At 43.2% G+C, this 22,086-nt stretch overlaps 1 protein-coding gene across 1 annotated transcript in view; it reads right to left on the bottom strand.

Annotated features, from left to right (window-relative positions):
* The window catches only part of dlc1 (DLC1 Rho GTPase activating protein), a 91,992-nt gene extending 72,012 nt beyond the window's left edge, over positions 1 to 19,980 (bottom strand). Inside the window, exons 1-3 of the mRNA XM_079998847.1 lie at positions 18,957 to 19,980; positions 13,113 to 13,247; positions 12,872 to 13,006 (exon numbers count right to left, since the gene is read on the bottom strand). Coding sequence (XP_079854973.1) covers positions 12,872 to 13,006; positions 13,113 to 13,247; positions 18,957 to 19,700 — 1,014 coding nt within the window. The 5' untranslated portion in view covers positions 19,701 to 19,980. The remainder of the gene's footprint in view (positions 1 to 12,871; positions 13,007 to 13,112; positions 13,248 to 18,956) is intronic.
* Positions 19,981 to 22,086: the final 2,106 nt, after the last annotated feature.

Below are 22,086 nucleotides of genomic sequence, written 5' to 3'. Positions count from 1 at the left end.
CACAATGAGAAGCTGCAGCAGAGTGGTAAGTTTCTCAATAGCAAAACGTTCGGCGAGGATGTGTCTGGAACGGCTATCAATGATGGGAACCGACATTTTAATAAGGTGTAAAAATTGTGACAATATTCTTTCAGACATGTTTCTTTGACAGTGGTGTCTCTTTACAGTTGACCAAAACATTTTTTGATTTATTTTCTACGCGGAACATTGAGGATCCCTGGTCTAAAGACATGTTTTAGACTGTGAAAATGAAAGTATTTCTTCAGTTTAGTACGATTGACACGGAGGTAAATTCCTCCAGTTCCTCTTCTGTCGTCCATCTTGCCATAATGCAGGTTGGAATTTGAGATGGAAAAAAAAAAAAAAAAAAAAAAAAAAAAGCATGCATGCGTGCTTTTCGAGATTATCACACCGGGAAACAAATTGCGTCGTTCCCAACAACACAATGCAGAATAACAAGTATAACTCCATGGAAAAGTTAAAAACTAGAAAAGGTGAATGTCCTTCGGATGTTTAATAGAGCGGTTGTACTTGTGCATGAATGACCACAGTGGCATGTTATTGGTGCGTTCTGTATTATGATCTGTGATTGTTTTGGTTGAAGTGGTGGCCGATGGAGGGTGGATAGAGCGTTGTCTTGGTACCAATCTGTCTGGCTTTGTGTGTGTGTGTGTGTGTGTGTGTGTGTGTGTGTGTGTGTGTGTGTGTGTGTGTGTGTGTGTGTTATGTATGCGGGTAGGTGTGGGTGGGTGCGTGGGTCTGTGTGCGTGGGTGGGTGAGTGGGTGGGTGGTGTGTGTGTGTGTGTGTGTGTGTGTGTGTGTGTGGGTGTCGGGGGGGTCAATTTTCAGACCTCTAAATATCTTTCAAAAAATCTTCTCCACAAAGACCCGTCCAATTTATTGCCTGATAATAATAATGATCCCAAAAAAGACAGGAGGGAGGGACCAGGGTCCTCTCCCGCCGTCACTAAATCACCTCCACAAACAGCACAGCAACAGTTTTTTGGCCAAATCACAGGTTGATTTACACCCAGGTTGTTTCAGCTGCTTCAGCCAAAATTCACGTTGCCCTGTGCTTTTGCAGCCGGCAGCATTCCACTGAGGGTTGGAGAGAGAGCAATTCAAGCTTATCTTTCCCTCATTTGATATGGTGTAGGTCAGCTGTGGCAACCGGTGGGTTGGATTATTTTTAGGGTGTTTAAATGGATATTGACAGGACACTGAGGTTATTAAAAAAACATGAATCATATCACAAATCATTAAACGAAATAGTATCATGACAGTGATTTTGTGATATTATATATTACAGTGATAAAAATAGCAACCCCTGATTTTTTAATTGAGTCGCGTCTCTCTTCAAATCATATTCCAAAAATGAAGGAATAGAATAGAATATTAAGATTAATATTAATAATATAAATATTTATTCATTATTTTATTTTTTTGGTCGTTTTTATATACCACTGTGACAAAAAAGGTTGATTCAATTGAATGGACATAAAATTCACCTGGGCGATACCAACACCTAAGACATCTCGTGATTGGACTGGATTAGACTATTATTGGCTATATTCTCATCTACTTGAGAAAAATCCACATATAACTTTTAATTACACCAACAGCAGTGCGGGAGGTCTGAGTCGCTCATCCCTCCACTTGGTGCTAATTTCATTCAGATTTCATTTGAGCGCCGGGAGCCATTCCTATTGTGTAAATACCACCAACACCACCACCAGCACCATCAGCACCACTAGCACCACCAGCACCACCAGCAAGCCATGAAGACACATCCAGACCTCATCTTCCTACGACGTGTTTTCCCCTCAAATTGCATTACTACTATGGTTCATTACAAACTTTCACTCCCTCACGCTTTGATTCAAAGGGACCAGTCCCACACCCCAAAAGCCTTTTTTTTCCCTTTTTATCCAGATCACACACAAATGTAAAGAATCACACACACACGCCCACACACACACACACACACACACACACACACACACACACACAAGAACAACCCTCCCCTTGCAGCCCCCCAGCCCAGTCCTGTAAATTAGCAGCAGTAAATGAGGCAGCTGAGATCCACGTCCCCCCAGTGAACACCTGACACGACCTGGACACCCCCCCCTCCCCCCAGCCCCCAACCCACCCACTGGGACAACCTGCGCTGTGGGGGGGGGGGGGGTGATGGGGGGATAGGAGGACGCAGGAAATCACAGAGGGAAAATATGTGACCTCCGTGCTATGAAAACACTGGTACTCACCGGTACCCATTCATTCACACAACTATACACTAGCCACAGCCATTCACACTGGGCGGGGGGCTTATCTCCATATCAATATGTCTATTTTTTTTTGTCCCCCCCCCCCCCCCGGCGCACGTTTAGACTCCTTTTTTTGAAAAATGGGAAACTCACGGTAGGCCAAAGGGAAGCGATGGAACGTCCCGTTTCTAGTCTCATATTTTGGATGTACATAGCACGATGACCGCAAAATATAGTGAGATGACCGTATATTCACTCCAAAAGTCGTAGGATTGAAAAAAAATTTGGACTAAAGTCCCCCATTCTTTCCCATTTGGTCCGGTCCGTTCTTCTTCCACAACAAAGATCTTCAGTGACACCAGAGATGTCTAACCGTCACTGGCAGTGAATGGAGATGCCCACATGGCTACCTGTATAAATCTTTACCGTAAAGTACACGGATGGACGTTCTAGAAGTTTGAGTATTGATTGGTATAGATTATGTCGAGGAGCTGATTTAAATTATCTGTGTGAAATTTCCTCAAAACAACTAGTACTGAGTATCTCTCTGCTTTTGTCATGAATTTATAAATATAATTTAAAGTTAAGGTCATTAAAAAGACCCTTGAAAGCAAGATTTGCAATGTTTCATAGCTATGTAAGGAATGTATGTAACACAATAGCAACCCCTGAGTTTTTGTGATTGAGTTTATTTTTTATTCAAATTCTCTCCAACAGATGCCCATTGAAACCACAAATATATTTATCTATTCATTTATTAACCCTTTTAAAATTGATTGTTATTACATTTTCCCCCCTGTGAAATTACCCCGAAAACCAAGTATCCTTTTAAGCTTTTTGTATGATAGATGGATGGTGGCGTTTTTTTTTGCATTTTGCTTTTCCTTTGTGTTACACCCCCCATCAGAATGCAGTGGAACACCCTAACCCGGCACTAGAACAACAAGGTCCGAGCGGTCCACCGCCATGCTTCTCCTGGACCCCCACCCTTTCCCCCACGTCCCTCCCTGGTGCTGTGCAGCTGCGGTGCGGTGTTTGACCACCCATGGTCTGCTCTCTCTCTCTCTCTCTCTCTCTCTCTCTCTCTCTCTCTCTCTCTCTCTCTCTCTCTCTCTGGCCCCCAAGGATTAAGGGGGGGCTCAGGCGAACCCGAAGCCTTTGTCCGCCACTTAGCACTAAACGGCTAAATGGGTAAATTGCTGCAGATGGCTTATGGTCAGGTAAAGCTGGCGGCTCCGGCGGCTGCAGCAGCCGACGGGGAAGGTAATTGTGTGTGAGAGAGGGAAAGAGGCCTGTTTTTTTTGTGTGTGACCAGGGGGTCCCGGGAGATGCTATCTGGATGCGGAGGAATTCGTTCTCCGTGCTCCGTCGACCCCCACGAGCGCACGTGTGCACAGGAGAAACGGTGGGAAAACGTTGCATTTCGGCCATTGCATTTGTCCCGAGGGAGACCCCCAGAATCACCCCCCCCCCCCACCCCCCCTCCCCATTCCACCATTCCACCGCTCCACGTTTTAATGGTTTCCATATGTCACATTATTTGAAGTGTGTCAACAGGAAGTGATGCCATGACGACTCCATGTAATGATGCATCGGAACATTTCCTGGTACTGAACTGTATCGCAGCCCAGATGTCTCATTTCAAATAAACAGCTATCGAAGAATCTCTGCAATTCAAAAAATACTAGAGAAAATGCTATATATATATTTATATATTATATATTTTATATATATATTAAAAAATATATATTTATATATATATATATTTTGTTATTTTTTGTTTTATGTATTTATATTAAAAAAATATAAAAAAAGATCTTAAACTATATAAAACATATGTAGGATATGTTTGATTTGACACAACAAGCCCAGGAGGAAGGCAATTCTCAAGTAACCTAAATAGTTGTACTCTTATGTTACACACACACACATACGCATGCACACACACACATGCACACACACCCACACACACACACACACACACACACACACACACACACACACACAGACACAAGCTGGCGGGCGGCCGAGACCTTGTCCTCTCCCTCAACCTTAGGGAGTCATGAGATATGTTGTGTATGGGGTGATGTTGATGGAAAGAGAGTGAGACGGGGAGAGAGAGAGAGATATAAACACATACACAAAGACTCTCACACACACACACACACACACACACACACACACACATACACACATTAACAAAAAGACACACACACACACACACATCATACATACAACATTTTGCCTTTGTTTATGAAAGCCAGCCTGGGCAACAGGCTTCTGGTTTCATCCAGAGCCTGATGGGATTTAGCATTGGGCCCCTGGAGTGTAAACTGTGAACTGGCCCTTGGAATCCATCAGCAGACAGGCCGATAACGCTCACCCTCTTCCCGGACTCATCTTCCTGAACAAAGATGAACAAAACCGGCAGAAAGAATCACCCTTCCCCGCCTACAGTTCTTCTTACAGGTGTGCCATCTCACTATTTTCCGTGTAAATACTGACAGCCTGGTCTTTTTTCCAAACAAAGTAGCAAGAGCCCGAGGTATACGACCTTGGAGCGTATCGGAGTACTGCTGGTTTGGAGGGAAACACTTTTTCACTTTTCAGGACTTCATTTTTAACAGATTTTTTTTTGTCTAAGAACTCGATCTTGGGCTCCACAATTCTGGATAAAATCCAGATTTTCTTAACACACACACACACACACACACACACACACACACACACACACACACATTAACATACAGTATATATGTCAAATGATTTAAATGATTAATTACGATTAATCAAGTGTATTTATGTGGTTAATCGCATTATTTAAATGTACTCCAATATGACCCTAAAGAAAGATTTTTCTATTTAAAAAGTGGTGCGTGGCGTTAAAGCCATACTATCATTTGATTATTGAGAACAAAATAATCTTTCCCAGAAATTTAATGGCATTTAATGACATTTTCACCACCACTCACAAGCCACTATTGTTCTCCTATTCAAGCCTGTTTACATAAAGCCTGCTATATTAAAGCATCGGAAAAACATAAAGCGCTAACATATATGTACGCATATATTAGTGATTATACTGTACACCGATCAGCCACAACATTAAAGCCACTGACAAGTAAAGTGAATAACATTGATCCTCTCATTCCAATGGCACCCGTCAAGGGGTGGGATGTATTGGGAAGCAAGTGAACAGTCAGTTCTTGAAGTTGTGTTGGAAGCAGGAAAAATGGTCAAGCGTAAGGATCTAAGCGACTTTGACAAGGGACAAATTGTGATGGCGAGACGACTGGGTCAGAGCATCACCAAAATGACAGGTCTTGTGGGGTGTTCCCGGTATGCAGTGGTATATATATATATATATATATATATATATATATATATATATATATATATATATATATATATGTATATATATATATAGTATGAAATCGCTCATACACACTGAATAAAAATGGAGTAGTAGAAATGAGGTAGAAATGTGGAGGTATCGGGGTTCATACATCGAGTCCAAAATGTTTCACCATGAACTACTACTTAGAACTGAATGTAATTATGAATTTTGAACGAATAAACCAAAGGACCCCAATACCAGCAACAGTTTAGATTCGTGGCCAGCACATCTTAACCCAGCAGCGACACCGCAGATGAGGAGTCCTGTGTTTCCTCTGCAGATTGACTCTGATGAAGCGCGGTGATAAGCCTCATGATCCCAGCTGCACCAACAATGGCCGTCTCTGGATTAGCCGCTGGCTTTTTGGTGGGGACAAAACAGAGAGCCGACTAACAACGCCGAGGGATTAAGTCTGTCCCGCTCTGAGGGCCGGGGGCCGGCCCCGCGGAGCCCGAGTGGCCCACATCGGCTACAGTGATTGAAAGGAGAGGAGCTGGTGCCTCTTCCCTTCTTTTCCGACCCGTTCCCTTCGGAGAGAGCGGGCGAAATATCAGGAGAAATATCAAGGTTTAAAGCAACCGTTTCCGTGGTTTCAGTGAATGCAATACGATGTGGCGCCGATCCTTAAAATCCACAATGAGAAAATTGTCTGTTTAAGCCTGTTTAAAAAGAGGCTTTTAAAAAGTGAAATTTAACACCCCCCCAATCTGTGGCTACTCAACACGTTCTTCTTCAAGACGGGGACGAGCGTCCGTGGCTCAGCTGTAGCTGGCCGATGGAACGGGAAGCCGGAGCCTTCGCAGCCGCACAAGCCCAAAGTCACACGCGGAGAGCTTGTTGATGGCTGACTTCAATCTAATAAAAAGAGAGAGAGAGGGACCCAGAGTGGAACGCTCCTTTCTCGTTTCCTTCGCAGTTCCATGAAAACACCGCGTCGACCTCGGCGACACACACACACACACACACACACACACGCATTTCGCCCCCTCGTCGGGTCCCCCGACACCTTCACACGTGCATAAAAAGTTTCACACGTACAGAGTAATGAGAACACAAAACACAACCCCCATGCTCCACGATCCCAATTAGTGATGAATAGTTCGGCTCTTTTTGGAGGTTGGGCTCTTTACGAGGGACTGCATCTTAAAGATTTGTTCAATTTTCAAACTCTAAAGACTCTTTCGTTTGAGTCAGTCGGTGTGACGAGAGTCACGAGAGTCGGTTTCGGAGTCATTCAATGCCCTCAAAATGATTCATTTTTGTTTGAATGAAAGGTGTAAATCAGTCACGTTCAAAGTGACTTATGCACAATGCCTGTGCGTGTGTGGCTGCGGTTAGCGAGTGGCGAACAAAACAAGCAAACAACTCTTTTACCGGAGGGAGTCCGGACTCCCGACCCGTTGAAAGCATTTCACGACGAACGAATCGTTTGCATGTCTTTGCCTTCCTACTCCCAATTTGTGGATCGCAGGTTAACGGTGGTTATTCTGCCAATGGAGGTGGGGTATGTCTACTCGTATCCGAACGTCAATGAGGGCAACGCATTCGAAACTAAAAAGAAATGCGAGTACACATCCTGTCAAAATGCCCCCAATTAAGACTCTCACGACACAAGCCCGAATAATTATTGCCTGAGACCTGGTTTTATGATGCATGCCTGGATGCCTGTTTCTGCAAACCTGTGTGTGTGTGTGTGTGTGAGCATGCATTCTGGATGTTTGTTGGGTGTGTGATTTACAGGTTCATTATCGGCGGGCTGCAGGGGTGTTTCCAGATGCCGGCATTTTCCACTTGTCCCCGTGAATTACTGTCAACAAGTAACATCATTCAGCAACTATTCCCGACACGTTCCCTCGCTTTCATCACATGCGTTTTGTGTCTACGTCACGAATTACCGGGTCCACTTTACAACAACTGGTGCCAAAAAAAACAAACAAAAAGAAGTATTTCCATCTTACACATTAGTACCCAAGTCAGCCTGCACCTGAATAAATGAATACAAATGTTTCTGTCAGTCCTACTTTCCCTCGTTCTTGGAATGCCCGACTTGCCCGGATTGTGCCGCCGCCACAAACTGGAGGGAAGAGAAAAAAAAACAAACCAAAAAAAAAGAGAGATTTCTTTATGAGGGGTTGGAGAGAAGTTGTTTATTCCCACATTCTCTTCCACAAACAATCCGCTCCCTTTTGACTTTCGGAGATTTTTCCTCTCTGTTTTTAGGTCCTCCACACTGCAGCTGTGCTCGGCGGAGAAGTGACCTCGGGGACAATGACACGACAGAAACCGGCTACTCAATGGCCGAAAATGGCCACGGTCTTGGAAGGAGCCCCGAACGGCCATTCTTTGGCGGGCTCTAGAGCCTGTTGACTCATTTAGGGCCTACCTGGGCTTTATATCTAGGCGGAATGTAGCAAGTGTTGTTCATGGTGTTGACAGCAGTCCAAGGACGGGGGATAGGGTTCCCACAAGGGCGAGAGAAAATAACAAGTTAAAGACTAGAAGCTGTGAAAGTAGAACACTATTTGGCCCTATGTAGGGGTAAGCTGGAGAGGTGTGGTCAGAAGAGGAGTGACCTTGGAGACAATAACACCACTGAACGGCAGGGGGAGTTGTTTAGTCACACCGAACCGTTGGTGGAGCCCGAGGCTGTTTAGCCCCGGCGTAGGGGTTCGGCGCTGAAGAGGCGTGGCCGGGATAGAGGATGTTTGGGGACTGAGGGCTGCCAAAGCGGAACTCGGATAGGAAGGACAGAGCAGCGATCAGCCAGTGACCTTAGCACGCAACACCACTGCTCAGCTATTGTCCACCAGAGCTACAGACTGATAACAGACCAACCCAAAGACAAGCATTGAAGTGAAATCGCCGTCCCTCAAAATAGCCTTCCCCCCCAGAATGTGCGAGGCCCCCCGATGAATCCAATCCTTGAAATTCCAACGCGGCATCCTTGTCAAACCGTGACAAAAAAGTTTTTGTTTGGGGCGCCGTTGCCCGGGGAGACGTAGCACAGATCAAAACAACGGGTCGGAGGTCATTCTGTTATGGAATGTTTACCAAAGAGGGAGACGGGTTGAGGGTTGAGGGTTGAGGGTTGGCATAGGACAGCGCCCGCCTTACATGAAAGAAGCGCACGCGCTTGACCATACGTGACCTGCTATATTTAACACTCCGTGTTGGCGTTGGCTTAAAGGGCAGAAATCCCAGAGGGAGGAATTTTTTTTTTCGGTGGGAACTCTCACATTTGAGCGTGATTGATTTGTTGTTTCCGACTGTAGCATTTGGAGGAGAGTGGTCAGGGGTCGCGGTCGGTTAGGCCAACACCTAGTAGTGACTTGGCACATCCTTCCAGCTCTACGGACGCTAAAAATAGAGCTGTCGCATAACAAAGATGGAGGTCAGGCCTCCAATTCTTCAGGGACTCCTTGATTATTAATAGAAATGATGCTGTTGAAACATTAATAGCAAAAACAGTGCAAATTAAAATTTGTATACTACTAATATGAGTACTATAATAATAATAATACTAATAATACGACTAATAATAATAATAATAATCATTATTATTATTATTATTATTATTATTATTATTATATACGCTAGATGGATCTAATAGGCCTACAAATTAACTGAAAATAGAAAGAAAATCCCAATAATGTATTATAATACACAATAAAAAATAAAGCTAAATGTGTACAATAAATAAGAACAATTTTAATAGCAATCAACACCCATTAGGAATGGAGGTAAAATGAAACAAAAAAGAGACAGATTAATCAATATACCATCCACTTGTTGTATTGGTACATCAAATGTGAATATCCGTCACAGGGCGGCGTTTTTACACCACACCTGCTGCACTCAGCGAGGAACAGAAACCTGCCAAGAAAAACAATGTCTGAAGAATAACAGAACAGCACGGCAGGAGGAAAACAACACCTGCTGGGGCACAACATCCACTTCCCAACCACACACTGGACCCAGGAACAACAGCCACCTGCCAGGGGCACTGCCCACCGCTATTTATCTATCTATCTATCTATCTATCTATCTATCTATCTATCTATCTATCTATCTATCTATCTATCTATCTATCTATCTATCTATCTATCTATCTATCTATCTATCTATCTATCTATCTATCTATCTAACTATCTCAAAGCCACAGACTTTAACAGGGTAACATGAAGGAAACAACTGCCGCCAAAATGTACTCCAGTGTTGTCACACCAAAGTTTTGGAAAGGTCAGTATTGCAAGGAGCAATTATTATTATTATTATTATTATTATTATTAATATTATTATTATTATTATTATTTTTATTATGAAGATTAATTTCGTAAAATTATTTACCATTGATGAACGTTTCTTTCAGTTTCCTTCTGGACAACTGCCATACTATAGGATAATTATGTTCGAGATATAGATACAATACATGAGCTTCTTATATTAGTCCTTCTGCCAATATTTAAGTTTGGATCCCGAGACTGAACTTTATTGCTGCAGTTTTAATCCCTGCAATCCCCGCTGAACTCTGAACCAAAACAATTTTTCTTTTTTTAATGCCTGCAAATAAATACACATTTAATTTGCAATCCTGTGCAAACTTGCTGGTGCCTGTTTGTTGTACCTTGCGGTACCTTTGGAGTATCTATTTATCTATCTAGCTATTTGTCTATCTATTTGTCCGTCCGTCTGTCTGTCTGTCTGTCTGTCTGTCTGTCTATCTATCTATCTATCTATCTATCTATCTATCTATCTATCTATCTATCTATCTGTCTGTCTGTCTGTCTGTCTGTCTGTCTGTCTGTCTGTCTGTCTGTCTGTCTGTCTGTCTATCTATCTATCTGTCTGTCTGTCTGTCTGTCTGTCTGTATGTCTGTCCCTTATTATTTTTGAAATATCCATCCATCTTTCTATTGCAAAATGAGTAATTCAATTGTTTTCATCTGTTGCATGTGCCTGCCCACCCGTGTGGCAGGAAAACTAAGCATACAAGGATGAGATCAAGACCAGTCAAAAACCCTGTTCTGCTTCCCCTAATACCACTCGCCCCCCGACTTCATTCAGGAGAAGCGTTTTTGTCGATCTAAGGAGATTAAGTGGGCGTCAGGACACTCCAAGTCTGAAAAGGCTGAATGGTCCCCAACAACTATTAAGCGCTAAGAGGTCTCTTCATGAAGTCAACAAGTCTTTGGCATCAATCAATCACCCCGCGGGGCCTCGACTGTAAAAGTCTCCACTTAGTGCGCTGACCGTTACGCCCAGTAGAAGCAGTGTCCACAAAGGCTTAGGACCTTTACTTGGCCGAACAAAAATAGGAAAGAAAGAGGCTCTAAAAGGTGCTAAATTGGCACCAGACGTTAGCCATTGTAAGTATCAGACCATGGGTCAAAAGCGAACGGGGACAGTTTTAACCTTCTTTCTTACTCTGTAGAGAGGCCGTACAATTCAGAGAACGTTGAAGAGAACTGCTATTTTAGATTGTTCTTCGACGCAAATCTCCTTTTCAACATTCTGTTCAGCGTATTATCCATCACCCAATCACAAGACGACGCATTCCACAAACGTCAATGTCAGCGTCTTATTTTACCTTCATCAAGCCCCGTCGAACAAAGACGACTCGGAAAAGGTTTCTTCAAACAACCATCTAGACACCTGTGAACGCGTCTTATATGATGCAGGAACGTCTTAAAAGGCCTGCACGAGGGGGGGGGGGAGAAAGTCATTAAGTGAGCAAGCGAGGGGCTTTAAGAAACACCCCCCGGACTCCCAACCCGCCTACAACTCTGTCCTTTCACCCCTGAGACCTCACTTTTGACCCCTTTTGTTGAAGCGTAGGGGGTCTACACCCCTGGAACCAGCTAATTATAGAGTTTAGCGTCTGCTCGGCTAAGCCCTGAGACATTCCTCCAATCCGCGATGTCACAATGAGTCGGTAATTTGGTTTGTTTGATTTTTTGGGGTTGAATTTATGGCTGTTTTCCGCCTTCAGAAGTGTAGCTTTTGTGTGAAGGACACAATATACTGATTAAAGCCCCTTTCCCACATGGAATCCATAATATTGCTGGATAAAAAATGGGCAGTAGGTATCATTGCCACATTGGCCTTATTTATGGATAAGTTTGTATGGAGTCTGTTCCCATATAGATGACTGTCAGGGATACATTACGTAATGGGTTAGGGTTCGTGTTTTGTCATGTATGTCATTGCTGCTCCAACACTGGAATTTCCCTTTGGGGATTAATAAAGTATCTTTATCTTATCTTATCTTTATCTTATCTTAGTAAGTTATGTCCAGTATAGATGCGATCGTTTGGACAATCTGTCGGCAACAGACGTACAATCTGAATCCACCAGCGCTTGGGTTTCCACCTCCCCGTCGCCCCACCCATCCTGGACCGACTCGGTTCCCTCCGCTGACGGAGCAGGGACAGAGCCCCGTGCCCCGTCCCCCGCAATAACCCCAGCGCAAAATTATTTAATCTGTGTGATCATTTTCAAACTGTCCTACACTCTCTGCCTCCGGAGAAGGAGCTTTCTCCACCCGTTCCACATCTCGCTATCCGCTCGTTCCCACTCCGGCTCCGGCCTCCGGTGCAGCCGACGGGCAAGCAAAGACCTTGTGCCCGATGTCACCGCACTCGAAGCACTTCACGCTTCCCGAACCGACCATAGACCATGTAGTGCCCCTCTCCATTCCTAACTCTAAAAGAGATGGCATTTTTAGTAAGCACAGAGACCTGTCTCCGTAGAGACCGGACGTGTTTCAGTTTCTCGTCTTTGCAGCCGTGCGCCACGGTTCGGATCCGGACTCCCCATTTTTTCCGAATTTTTTTTTTTTTTTCCTTCCGAAAACACGTATTTATTCATAACAAATAAAGAAATACACACACTTCCAGTCACAGGGGTCGAGAGGGGATAAATTTACGGAAAGACTTTTACGAAACAATGAAGAAAAAAAGTTCAAAAAAAAAGGACAAAAACACATCCTGGGTTGCTGTCCTTTCGGGCGCTCGTCCAATCATACAGTTGGGTTGCTTTAAAAAGCCTCATGCCAGCTGTTAAAATTAGCATTCAGGGGGTTTGGACTCCCCTTAATTCGAGCTCAGGCGACAGAGGAGAAAGCTACAGCGTTTCCATGGTTTGGTTAAAAGTCCTCCTACCGTATGATCAGATGAAATGCGGTGTGTTTGGTTTACAGCTCCTCACTCACCCCAGACTTGGGTTTTGCTCCCAGGGCCAGTGTGGATGGAGAAGTTGAAGTCACAGGAAGCGGAACTTTGGCTTCTTGTGGAGCGTCAGTGGTTTGAACGGCTGAAACCCCCGAAACAGGTCCTGACTCCATCTCCTGCGCGGATTAATGGAAACGACAAAGAAGGTTACGTCAAATCCTGTATTGTTTTTTTTGTTTGTTTTTTTTCAGTACCTAAATTCGATATCAAGAAGGTTTCTACCTGGCCTTGTCGTCTGCGGAGGGTGGGGGTGCTGTCCATGGAAGAGGTGGCGCTCAGGGCGTTCTCGATCTCCTGGTCCAGCTGATCAAGCTTCATGAGCAGCAAAACCATTGAGTCCAGACGGGAATCGTCACGCTGAAGAAAATGAATCACCAGAACCTGTGAATTACCTCCTATTTTAAAGGTCTAAGTACAGTATTAGTCAATGTTAACTGGCCGGTAAGTATATATAGTATATATATACTGGGGTGCATCAGGATGCACTTTTCTGGATTTACTGGAATGTGATGCGAAAGCATAAAGCGTCATGTCTTTAGCCAAGTTTCTTGACACAGATGCTGTGCTCAGTTTCACCAATTCATTCTGATCATTGACACCAACATGCTGATGATGCACTGACACTCTGATGAAGTCCATTGAGCTGATATATTGGCAAGTTTTGGGGATTTACCATATGAATTGGTGGCATTGGGAATTATCATGTCAGTGATTCTCAACTTTTTTCACATCAAGGACTCCATTTGATACACATTAGGCCACAGACCCTCTTTGCTAAGATTCTGTCTCTGGGAACCCAATCTGAGAAGATTATTATTGTTATATATGATTTTATCCAAACCTACATACCTGTTTATACTACTGTATATTTAGGGAGAAAACAGTGAAATTATGACGAATCAGTCATTATTTTATATTATCTTATGTAATAACGGTGGAGTTGCGGAACCTGCAGGAACCCCAGGAACCTCTTGGAAGGTCCCCGGGGGGGACCCCCATGTTGAACACCGGCTGGCCTATGTACTGTAATGGATAACACCTGATGTCTTTAGATTAGCTTGAAAAATGGTGCCATATTTCTGAGCTGCTATGGCCACATTTATTCTCTGTCCCGCATGCATGTCATCTTGTAAAGCTCTGTCCAGTAATGTTATCGGTCATGGGAAAGGGAGAGATGGGAGCTGGCACCAGCTGGCAGAATTGCACAGCCGAGGCATTTATCTCAAGTGTTGACCGCTTCGCTTGCATACCAGCCGCCTGATTTTTTTGAAGAACTGGCATCTCAAATTAATATACAACTTGTCTTCCTGTAAGCTGCAGATCAAATCGGTACTTCAAACCGTGCTTGGAGTTTGAAAAAGAAAATTTGTTCAGATGGCTTTCAGGGGCAACATGGCTGACATTTGGCATGGTGATCTATCATTACTTAACCGAAGCCCGCTTCACACCCAATCTGAAAACACATCCTCCTAGGTCGGATGAACTGCGTCTGGGTTTTGCGTCACAAAACATATCAAGAAAAATGGGAGGGTGGGAACTCTTTTTTTTCCAGTGCAACAGAATGGGAGTTTAGAAAACTCTTTGTATAGTGTTTGCAAAGTGGCAAAAGAAAAATTCACACAATTCAAGTTGCAGAATCCGACTCTCCACATTGGAATGGACTTCTGGTTTGGTCTTGTCGTTTGTCGAATTCAGTGTGAAGCTGGATTAACAGCCCCAAAGAAAGAAACAGCAATTTATGGTGAAATGAATCTCTGTGTGTGATATTTATTCAATTTGTTGCATTGTCTGATCTCCTGACCGAAGACTAGACAAATAATTTGAAATAATACCTATAAATAACTCTTAATGGAATTACTTAGCCCATGGTCCATTATGCAGTATTATCGGGTTATATATGGCTATCAATTCAACTGTCATCATCGCTTTTCCTTGTCCCCCCCCCCCTTCCCCTTTCATCTGCTGATAACTTCCATCCTGTTCTGCCTCTTAACAGGAAAACAAAATAAATAAATATTCATGTTATTATAATTTTGTCATAGATTTTATTTTATTTTGATATTATTATAATTGTCTTATTATTATTATCATTATCATTATCATTATCATTATTATTATTATTATTATTATTATTATTATTATTATTATTATTATTATTATAACAACATGTTTTGTACTTTTTGTTGTCTCTAGTCATTTTTTGCCCTCAATTTTATATTAAACAGTATTCTGGCTTCTGCTTCTATGCATTTTCAGTGACTGTACTACTTGATGTAATTGGAAAAAAGTAAAGTGACTGAGCTTCTTTTGTGGAAACAACACACAAACAAAAGGTTGGAGTTTGAGGGAAATATCAGGGATTGTTTTGGTCTTGAACATATTCTTGCCCAGTTCTCAAACTTTCTGCAGTAGGCCTAACGCCTGTTGGGTTCCAAGGTATTTAGAAATGAATGCATTTCGCAGACGTCGATTCAAAACCAAACCCTGATCCAAAATTGCTGCTGGGATTCCAGGTCGATTAAGCTCAGGTCAAACGAAAGCGTCTCTCCATTTTAGAATAATTACTCAGCTTTCATAATTTGTTGTTATTTCCCTTACCAATTCCTTTGTGATCATTTATTTGGTAGTTGCTTGGCTTCCAGACATAATTTACCTTTATTTCCCTTCCATCTGTAACGTTGCCTCACCAAGCCTAAATATCTGTGACAGCAGGTCCTACACTGACCTCAGCTGGCCTGTCCCCAGTAAGACACAGGTAGTTTGAATGATATTCTTTACACTCCAACTTCATTCATGAGCAACGTTTGGCATCTTCATCAGCAAAATTCCTCATCGCTTCCTGTTATTTTATATCCATTTTTCCACCCTTTCTTTCCAGCTTTACCCTTTCAGGCCTCTCTCTCTCTCTCTCTCTCTCTCTCTCTTGCTCTCCCAAGATGAACCCAAAAAGGCGAGAGAGATGACTTAACGTTCACGAGGACTGGCTCGTTAGTCCCAAACTGACCCCGTAACAATCTGCATTGACATAGCTGTTTTTTAAAACGCTTTGTGGGAGTGAGGTCATCCTGGTGGAGCCTGTTTTTCATTTACTATCTCTTCCTCGGCGCCCAGGGGTTTAGAGAGAGAGCTCCCTGGGTCCGTGACGAGATGATGGAGATGATCGCACCAAAGTAGACAGTTGACAAAAAGTGCTCTTTTTTTTACAATGGGCGTGTAGTTATGGAAGAAACGCAGATGTTGTGGAGTTATGACTAATGCTGGGTTATGGATCCTGGACTGGAAAATGCCTTTTTTTCTCTTTTATTTAATGTTGGTTTATTTTTTCACATTTATTGTATTGCTTTTTGTTCTTTTTTAGGTTTCTATTGATTGTTAATTATATTTTGCCTTTTTTTTTTAACTGCCCATTGTTTATTTTTAGGTATATTGTTGATTGTCAGGGTTTTCTGTGTATACTCAAATTTTCGCTATCTATCTATCTATCTATCTATCTATCTATCTATCTATCTATCTATCTATCTGTCTATCTATCTATCTATCTATCTATCTATCTATCTATCTATCTATCTATCTATCTATCTATCTATCTATCTATCTATCTGTCTATCTATCTATCTATCTATCTATCTATCTATCTATCTATCTATCTATCTATCTATCTACAGTATCTATCTAAACAGGCCTGGGCCCCCACTTTGTGCTTGCGGAGTCACAAGTCTAGTGACTCTTGCATTACATTTATTTTCCAGTTTACTTCCCCATTCGGGCCGTCAGAAGCCAACGGACTTGCCCCGCGCGTGACGGATAGAAATGGCGTCCTGCGAGCCCATGATCCCGTGGCTTCCCGGGCCAGTCGAGATCAACACTACATCTCCACACTCCACATGCTGCCTCTGCGATCCTGTCTCTCCTCAATGCAACATTGTATAGCTGTAAAACAATGGCATCTTTACAAGGCTCTGGGCTGAATGAACAAAAGCAGCTGGGTCCTAGATGGGGGAAAAACAACAACCACACAAACAGCACAGAAAAAAAAAAAAAGAAAACAAGTGCACTGTAACGTCTCCGAGAACCAATCCACGCTTTTTCCGGGTGGTTTTAGTCTTTTCTGAGAGTTTTTTACCCTCCTTTTTTTTTCTCATCTTTCGAGGTCTCTCTTACATTCCTCTTTGCTTCCTGTTGTTTTTTTGTTGGTTTTTTTTGGAGATGGGAGACAGTTCCCACAGTGTAAGAACCATAGGACCCCCCCTTTCCCACCATCCCACCCATATTCCTCTTCTTCTTTCCCCCTTCTCCATCCCCCCTTCTTACACACTGTCTGTGGCCGTGTCATTTTTCAGACCTGTCTTCTCAGTTGCAGATCTCTCGTCCTTTTATTTTTCTCTGACAACTTTAACAGAGCATTCACGGGTTCAAATAAAGTGCACTATTTATACTGGTGTTCCATTCATGAAATTAACTTAGCACAGAGAGAAAAACACAGTGGAGGACAGAAAGGAAGAAAGAAAAGCAACCAATGTGGCCATAATGCTGCCAAGCTGTCTGGTGGCAGATAAAGGCCACCCGAGCCTTTTCGGCCCTAAAGCCCAGATAAGGCCATGTTTCTAAAACAAATAAACAGTGTCACAAAGCCTGCTATCGGGTCCATCACGGGCATGCCATTCTGGAGGGCTTAATGGCCTCATTTTACAAGATGGTCCCAGAGCTGCATGATGCACTGGGGACAGCCATAGTATTTCCCCATAGTTTTCCCTCCTTCAAATCTGTTTTACGTGTGTTGGCTTTGTTGAGCTATTCCATTAGGAATGCATTAACCAAAATGATTCAATATGTTTAAAGTGGAAGATTGTAAAAAAGGAAAAGAAAAAGTCAATCGGGGTATGAGTCCCTGACCCAAGACCCGGAGCCTAAAAAGCTGAGAAAGACATTACCGAAGCAACATCTCTTGAATAAATTGGCCTGCGGCATGAAAATGCATGAAAACCCAGTGGCGCAGTCATTGCCATATGGTTGAAGGATTGAGTGGGTGCCTTCCGTTCTTTATGGCCGGTGTCCTCTTTTCAAGTTTGAGGAGATTTTTATTTATTTTTATTTTTTCAGAGGTGTTTAATTCAAGGGGTTTCAAGTCATCTAGAGATTGAAACCGTAGCCGACGGTGATAAATAATGACGCTGTAGGTTTTTCTAAGTCTCTTCGGGGGTGCTCGGAGGTCACGTCTCTGGCAGCTGGTGGTTTGATGTCAATTTCGCTGTCGTGGCCCGAGCGAGACGGGGCCTTCGGAATTTTTATGTAAGCGGACGATCCATTTTAAACAATGTGGCGAAGATGCTTTAAAGCATTTCAGCATCAGCATCATTTAGGCTTTAAAGCATTCTTCAGGAGGGTCATGCAAACACCAAACAAAAATTGGACATTGGTTACATCTGTCAGAGGGTTGTGACCAGAACTTGCTACTAACCGTGCGCTGGACTGTAAATAGTGGTTTTGTCTTTTCTTTTGTCAATAGGTAAGGGCTCAAGTGTCACCTCCTACTTTTGAGTAAAGATGAGGTCATATCCTTTGGCTTTTTTTGTCTCTAAAGATTCAATGCTACCAGTAAAAATAGTCAAGACTAGTATGCACATACTAACAGTTCCATACGCTGTTAGAAACTGGTTTTAGTTTTTAACTTAAGGGATTCTTTGCGAGTTTAGTCCAGTCTTATATCATATTGTGAAATTTTGCCTCCCATAGAGTCAGAATCCATGCCCTTATAGGACCTTGTTTTGCAATGGGCGGTTGGGAGAGAGTGAAACATTTTACAGATCCCCCCAGTCACACATCTGTAAGCATGTGAGAGTGAAGTCATTGTTTTCCAGGAGGCGTGCCAGAGAGTGGGACCAAAAGCGATGTGGTGCCCAGTAAGTGTCGGTTAATATAACAAAAACAGTATCTCAGGACGACAAACAAACTACAAACAGAGAAAACATCACAAATCTGTCACCGGGCTTCGTCTCACTTTCTGTACCTCGCACAGTCAGCAAAAAAACAGTGTCACATATGTTGGCTTGATGTGTTTTGTCTTACCTTTCTTATGCGCATTTTCACAGTGTTTTCATCCTTTTGATCCCCAAACTCCGTTGTCACATCACCGACTGGGTTGGCGAGCTGAGCGGCGCTACAGGGAAGCATCTGTGCAGCCCCCTCCATCTCTGCCTGTCCAGAGTGTACGGTTTCTGGCCTGCGGTGTTGCAACTGACCATCTGCCATCTCAGAGGCAGGTGACTCACCTAAGTAATGACCAGAGGCTTGGTTGCCATGGAGTCTCCTGGGCAATAGCGCGTCGTCGACCTCCGTGCAGCACGATGTCTGGTTTTGAGGTTGTTGTAGTCGGGAAACTGTATTTTCATCTGCCATTCCGGACAGCAGAGCCGCCGGGGTGTGAGTGAAACTTTGGAAATCATTCTTTAGCGTCTGCGATGATGAATTGTCATCCGATTCAGAGAAGCTCAGCTCGGGGATAGTGTCCAGTTTAGAAGAGGCGTTCTCCGGCTCTCCCTGGAAATTGATGGTTTGGATCAAGTCATTGGACACTGCACTGCCGTTGAGAAGCTCTTGAGAAGGTTGATTTTCCATATGTTTGTCTATAGAGTGCCGGGGGTTGGTTAAAATCGCACTACCCATTTGTTCAGATAAAAAATGTCCATTGCTTTCGCTGATTTCTTCAGAGCAGCACTGAACTTTGCCATGCATATCAACTGATGAATTTGAACCTTGGTCTACTTCTTTTTCATTATTGTTGTCCCCCGCTGGAGCATTTGCCTGGTCCATTGCTGCTATTTCAACATTCTGTTGATCCAATACTGTCTGGTGTAAATGATCACAAGTTTGACCACCATCTGCATCATGGTGACCTTGCTCTTCTAGCCGAATGACCCCTCGATATTCCTGCGAATGAAGATGTGACTGGGCATATTCGCTGAGTGTTTTTGAGTCATTCAATCCATTAAGTCTGTCAGGAGCATCGGCATTCCTACATTCATAGCCTGCTTTGTCCCATTCTTCTTCAGCCGCAACAATTGACCTCAGTTCGACGGTGTTATCCCCCTGTGACATTCCATCGCTATTGTCCATCGGGGGAACCGGGCAGTCCAGTACACCTGCGGTGACACTTAATTCTGCTTGGGATGTTGTGAAGATGTTGTCTCCAACCGAATGTAAGAGTTCCGCCTGAGGTACCAGTTCAGCAGAAAAAGACGGAATTAGTGTGGTCTCAGAGGGCTCAGGAGGGCAATCTGTATGGTTGTCCATTGTTTCCTGTGGCTTTGGACATTTGCCAGTCTGATTAAGAGCGGAACTAGACAGTGAAGACCCATTGTCTGGACAGATAGATATGCATTGTTGCCCATCCGCAGAGATATGTGGACTAGCAAAGACGTTATCATCACGACAGATTTCATCATTGGTACCAACCTCCACCTCACGACTGATAGTTTTCTCATTGCGACAGCAGCCATCAGCTGCACAAGGAATATCAAGGTTTAAAGTCCTATTGTTGGAGTTATGGTTCATGTGACACTTCTCTGTGTATACAAGACACTGATTCTTGGGTGGCGTTTGATGGAGGTCAACATCCACAACCTCAGTCGTCCCATTTACCGACTCTTGAACATACAGAGCCTGTCTTCCAATGTCTTCTTGTACCTCCGAATGTCTCAACTTAGCCTCATTACCCACAACGACAGCAGTTGTCACCTCCGATGCTTGATCTTGATCCATCTTATTTTCAGATGGCTGGTGGCAGCACTCTGGCATGGAGGCACACCTTGTCCGTCGACTGTGCTTGGAGCCAGCTGACCCCATCCGGGTCTTCTCATGGCTGACCCCATGGCTACAGACCAGATCCAGGTCATCAAAGCTGTACTGTAATCCTGAGCGATGGCTCATATGCTCCTCCCAACTCCGTTTGCGTATGGCCACTGGCATAGCGGACGTCAACTGCTATCTCACGGAGCATAACAAAATGGAGAACCAAGTATGCTGGGCTTCCTGTCGGAGAAGAGCCAGGAAGAGAATAGGAGGAGAGCAGAGGGGAGTAAAGTAGGGGAGAGTAGAGGTGGGTGGGAAACAGTCAGTCATGGCTGTAAAGATTCCAAGATATGGCCTTAACTGAATTTGCAGATGATAATCTGGCAAGTGATGCCACAGTTTCAAAATAAACAGTCGGAGAATTGTAAGTGGAAGTTAAGAGGGGCGCAATCGTGCTCCATCAGTGTTTCCCTGGAAAGTGTAAACTCAGTTGGGGACATAAGTAAGCTGACATGAACCACATTTGTACTGATGACTTTTCCATAGCGTCTTTCCAAGAATCCTAAAAACCAAAGAAAATTATAATAATAACCTAATCAATAATAAATGTCTACAAGGTGTCTATCAGCTTTAAACAAGGTAGTTTAATAGTGGTCATCTAATCACTTTAGTAAACAAGGTACACCTTTCTCCTGTTTACTTATCAGGAACTTAGGAAATATCCACAGTTCAACAGCTTAAAAATATCAAACCACGTTAGAATTGGCTCTTGCTAAACAACTAACAGCTTAACTATATCATATGACTTACGCCAACATAATGGGACAATAATAAAACTATTATATTGGTATTGCTATATATTGTTTTAGCTCTACACTGGGCGAGAGTAGAGACGCAAAGGGATGCAAAGTGGTTCTGAGACAGGCAAAAAAAGCATAAAGTCAGGTAAACATGCACACAATATATTATGCCTATACAGTATATATTACACTAAACTTGCTACATAAAGACGCAAATGAAAAATAGATCAATGAGCAATTTTTGTTTGCATTCAGGGTGTTACAATTTCAAGGAGTTTGTAAACGCTGCATGGCTGCTGAATGACTTTATGAAAAGCCTGCAGTGATGAAAATGAATGGTTGCGGTTAAGACTCGGAAATCACTTCCACAGAACATCTTGACTGCAGTGTCTAATCTCCTGATATATCAATATAACAGGCTTGCCAGGGGCAGATGTACTGTAGCATGTATTATCACTATTAAATAATCAAGTATATTACAAGACACTTACCTACTAGGGTTAGGGTTAGGTCTACCCTACTAACCGAACCCTTACCCTAACCCTAATCATGCAGGCACGGATGATAAACTGAGTAACTACGGCTTCCACCACAATAGCATAACTAAG

The sequence above is a fragment of the Zeus faber genome (assembly GCF_960531495.2).
Source record: "Zeus faber genome assembly, chromosome: 4".
In the NCBI taxonomy this organism is placed as follows: Eukaryota; Metazoa; Chordata; class Actinopteri; order Zeiformes; family Zeidae; genus Zeus; species Zeus faber.
The sequence above is the reverse complement of the archived record's forward strand: the minus strand, read 5'-3'. Positions and strand labels throughout refer to the sequence as shown.